General features: G+C 43.4%; 1 protein-coding gene across 1 annotated transcript; it reads right to left on the bottom strand.

Moving 5' to 3' along the window:
• Nucleotides 1-1,064: 1,064 nt before the first annotated feature.
• On the bottom strand, nt 1,065-3,947 carry LOC124468756 (fos-related antigen 2-like). The gene is made up of 4 exons (XM_047021691.1): nt 3,290-3,947; nt 2,858-3,100; nt 2,639-2,746; nt 1,065-2,460 (listed from the first exon to the last, which is right to left on the bottom strand). The coding sequence occupies exons 1-4, from the start codon at nt 3,455-3,457 to the stop codon at nt 1,900-1,902; spliced, it is 1,080 nt and encodes a 359-aa protein (XP_046877647.1). The 5' UTR covers nt 3,458-3,947; the 3' UTR covers nt 1,065-1,899.
• Between the last annotated feature and the right edge of the window lie 463 nt (nt 3,948-4,410).

Genomic DNA, 4,410 nt, shown 5'->3' with positions numbered 1-4,410 from the left:
GCTCAATGTGTGCTACAAGACTGTGGCTGAATTTTCAAGATCAGATGAGAACAGCTCTTACCTCAGGAAGCATCCGGAGGATTGACGCACTGAACTATGAGCTATGAAAAACTATGAAAGTCTGCCTGTGAGAGATGCAACTGTATCATAACCCAAGATGTTGCCTCATCAAAGGCTCATGCCTGGAGGAGGTTAGGAGTTGTGATGGAGGGATGAGGAAAGGGGAAAGGTGGGAAAATGTGTTAGGACATGAGATGAATCGATTGCTGAAGAAAAATATTGGAATACAGAGTGAAAAAATGTTGTGAGGATGAGAATAGGAGCAGACAAATAGGTGTGGCTATCTTCATAGGTTCCAGGTGTGGACATCTTCCTTAGCTTCACTGAGGCCATGCCACCACACTCTGTTGTGTCCTGGTTCAAAAAACAGTCTGGGTGAAGCTTTATGTGTGTTGAATGAAGGATACATTTATAGTCCTCAGGATCCAGCCTGCTTTTTATCAAGTAATGTGCCAGGGGTTTCTGTTGTTTACTGAAAGGAAATAAAAACCCAGGAATCAACTCTCATGGTCTGGGCATTTGCATTTCTTTCACCACACCAAACCTTCTTCTCACTCCGTTTTCTAATGAGAAGCTTCAGGCACAGAAGGAGTCGTTTATTCTGCCACAGAGGTGTCTGTGGAGATCTGAGGACCCTGGGAAGGATTCGGTTCTATCTGAATGTAAGACAGCGTCTCGGCTACCTCCTCCTACACTTGTTGACTGACCTGATTTTTTCTTTTTTCTTTGAGTTGGGTCCATGTGGAAAAGCATAGGGAAGCAAACTGTTGTTGCTTGGCAACCAACCACTAGAATACACACTCTGCTGGGCAGGAGTGTTAATTTCAGCTTTTTTTCTCCCTCTCTTTGTACATAAGGTTGAAATGGAAGGTCAGAACTGCAGCCTTTGTGGACCGTGTGTTGAGATCATCAACACAGAGGTCACTAAACAAATGCTAAGAGAAAACATTTTGCAATCTCATTAACTGGGAGGTTTACTGTATTTAGTCTACTCATAGATGTGGGTACATGTTCTTGATGTATGTGGTAACAACACTTGGATAACAATGCAAAACTGTTGTTTTTGTTGCACTACAGAGCATGTATTGTCCAGTACAGTACATGTTGTGTGCTGGGCGTCTTTTAAACATCAACTACACTTCTTCTCCTCTTTATTTAGAAACATGAGAATGGGCTATTGCTGCACACTCAATGTCAACCTTACAGAATCTTTTTATCCTTATTTTGACAACAATTTGCATGAAAAAAACGATTTTCCTCTTATAGCTCTCAAAAATATTTCTTCCTAAGAATTTACTGTATTGCCATATATACATACAAATGATTCAATCATAGTCTTAGCAAATTAATTGATGATATTCATCGCACATCTCACAGTCAATAATTCATGATCTCTGTGTATTGCTGTTAACACAATTGTACACAGTGCAGTGGATAGGTATTGTGATGCTGTGTTATCCTATTGCTGTTATGAAGTTCAAATCCTCTGAAAAAAAGACAATTTTCACTCCTACCAAACAATACTGGAGTTTACAGACACCATAACACTGACATAAAAAAACACAATGTAGTCAAGGGATTTAAATATATGAGTATAATGCGTCATCTAAATGTTTGTGCTCAGCCAGTATTTCGCAGCACCATCTAGTGTTTATTGAATACAACTGCTACTCTACTAGTAAAATAAGATCCTTTGCCTAGAATTTAAAGGTGTTTGTTGCTGATGAGTAAAATATGTACAGATAGATCCCCCCCCAAGTGGGAAATAGTTACATTGACCCATGACATTCAAAAGAGTCCAATATACAATAGAGAGGTAAGAGTAAGCACAGAATCCCCTCAAAGAGTCAGCAAAGTGGGGGAGAAGAGAGGACACAGACCCCCATCATCCAGAGACATGGCACTGTTGGTGGGATGGAGCTTGGAGAGCGTGTGTTTGGAGAGGGTGCCTTCCCTGGGCGAGGCCCCGTCTCTCGCTTGTCCTCCTAGGCTGGGGTGGGGAATCATGGGGCTGGAGAGATCCATGACCTGGCCTGGGCTGCAGTCAGCCAGGCGGGAGCTGCTGAAACAGTCCACACTGGGACAGTACTCCCCAGCATGGTGGTTATGGTGGTAGGGGGAATCATCGGTGGAGTGTTTGTGTTGCAGGGAGTATGCCTGCATCTCTTCTGCAGGCTCCTGTTTCACCCTCGGGGGGCTGTGGGGGTGGGGTGAGGCCTCTGAGGGGAGCGTGGTCATGGGTGGAGGAGTGGCTGATGGGGCCTGAGGCTGGTCGTCACAGAGGAGCCGGCACTCAGAGGTGTGGGACACCAGCATGAGCTCCAGCTTGTGTCGCTCCTCCTGGAGTTTGTCCACTTGGCTCTGGAGGCCAGCCTGCTCCCGCTCCAGCTCCTCCGTCTCCTTAGGACCACACAGAGAGCGCAAACCATCAACTAAAACATCCATTGTTCTTGAAGCATATATAGAGAGATTGAATCAAAACTGATTTTGACTGTGATTGGCATCTGCATTGACTTTTAAAGGTAGTTTGCCTATTCTTAGCAGAGTGATCATTTCTATTTTATGCTATTTTGCTTACTTCTTGGAGTTGGTCGGTCAGCTCTCTCCTTCGGTTGCGACACTTTGCAGCGGCCAGCTTGTTCCTCTCTCGCCTAAGTCTCCTCTTTTCCTCCTCATCTGGGTCGAGCTGGAAACCAAGCAACAGATTAGGAAAAAACAAATAACTTTGCATTAAAACATGCATCATAACTATCCATTGCTTGAGAACGGACAGTAAGTGTTGAGCTGAATTTCTTACCTGATGATGGTGTCTGCTTCGTCTGTGTGTGTTGCCGACAGTCCGGATGACCCCCTGGCGCGAGTGCCTCAGGGGTCCTACATTGTGCCTGTCCAGTGATTCGTAGGGGTGAGGACGCAGGCATGACCCTGGCATGGATGCTAGGACTGCAGGCTGAACCATCCACTGCAGCTCCTGACTGGAGGTGATGGCATTGATGGTGGGGATGAACGGACTGCTGGATATCTGCATTTTCACAGGAATCTATTGACAAAAGGTTAAGAAAGGGTTAAGAACTGGACACCGTTTTCGCACCTAATAAAACGAGACAATTGCAACGCATGCATTAAAATAGGCGGGGGAGATTTACATTTATTAAATAAAGAGTGGTCTTGTCCTAATATAGGGTGGGAAAATGTGTCCTACAAGAAAAGACAGATCGGCGCACAGTACCTGTTCGGCTTTCGAGGGGTTCCAACTGTTGATGGCGTTGGGGGAGTGCTCGAGCAAATCCATCTTCGAATTCCGACAGGTGTCAGTTAGAACAGAAAAGTCCTGATGCATGTTTGGTTGAACGTTTATTGACTGTAGAAATCCGTTCAGTAGCTGATCTTTAACCATTTGTCTCAACTAAACTATTTGGACAAAGTGGGAGGCTGTTAATGGTGAACCTAAATGTTTTTTTTATCGTAAATCAGCGTAAATCAACTTAAATAGACGATTCGCTCGCCCAACTTTCGTTATCTCTGCAACAGAGGGTTCAGTCGTTTTAGCCGCGTCTATAATTACAATGTTATTCGCATATGTTTTGAAGGAAAATAGACAAGATTTTTCTCCGTTGATTTTTATTCTACGGCAGCTCACCCCTTCAAGATGCAATGGCTCGCGCAAGTCAAATAGGCGCATCAGGAAATCACTTGTTTTACTTCTGGTTTAAAACAATTACAAATGATAGAAAAAACATCTGGCAACCATTCTCTCTGTTACCGGCAAACCGAAATGAAATTTACTGATTGCATCGTATCGAATTAAGAGACTTTATAAACGCTTTACCTCGTCCGCTGACGCATGCATCCAAAAAAGGACAATTGCGTCAGAGCTGAAATGTGTGGGTTACCTTGGTTTAGATGACGTCCGGAGAGGAGGGTTTCCGTCCAGCGGTGATGAGACTACGGTTGCTACAGATAAAAGCTTATTTTTTTCTGAAAACAGGAAACGATGAATTAGTTGTTAAAGAAGAACACTGAATCTGCCGGTTTTGAAATCTGTAATGAATAGACGATCAATGGAATGGAACAAGTAGCAGTTTTATTCCAGAGCTTTGAAATAACTATTTAAAGAACGGATGTCTCTGGAATTGTAGCCGGCCAAAATACAAACTCTTTATGGAATGTTTTGAACAACGTAGCCTAATCATTACTGAAATTTAAACAATGCATTATTATTTTGAATACTTAAGTGTTAAGTCAGTTGAGCCCTTTCACACGAACCGAGGTAACGTGTCGGAATGACTAAAAACATTCTAAACGCGTTTAGACCAACACCTTGCCACAGCATGATTTCTTTCTTGATTG

Source organism: Hypomesus transpacificus, chromosome 6 (assembly GCF_021917145.1).
Source record: "Hypomesus transpacificus isolate Combined female chromosome 6, fHypTra1, whole genome shotgun sequence".
NCBI classification, from domain to species: domain Eukaryota; kingdom Metazoa; phylum Chordata; class Actinopteri; order Osmeriformes; family Osmeridae; genus Hypomesus; species Hypomesus transpacificus.
Note: the sequence above shows the minus strand (reverse complement) of the source record. Positions and strands in the feature narration are given on the sequence as shown.

What these genes read in the sequence shown, in the direction of transcription:
- LOC124468756 (XM_047021691.1), bottom strand. Translation starts at nt 3,457, where the DNA reads ATGGTTAAAGATCAGCTACTGAACGGATTTCTACAGTCAATAAACGTT. An exon ending in ACCCCTCGAAAGCCGAACAG is followed by an intron (nt 3,101 to 3,289) that starts GTACTGTGCGCC and finishes TTTTGTCAATAG; the next exon opens with ATTCCTGTGAAAATGCAGAT. An exon ending in TGACCGACCAACTCCAAGAA is followed by an intron (nt 2,461 to 2,638) that starts GTAAGCAAAATA and finishes TGTGGTCCTAAG; the next exon opens with GAGACGGAGGAGCTGGAGCG.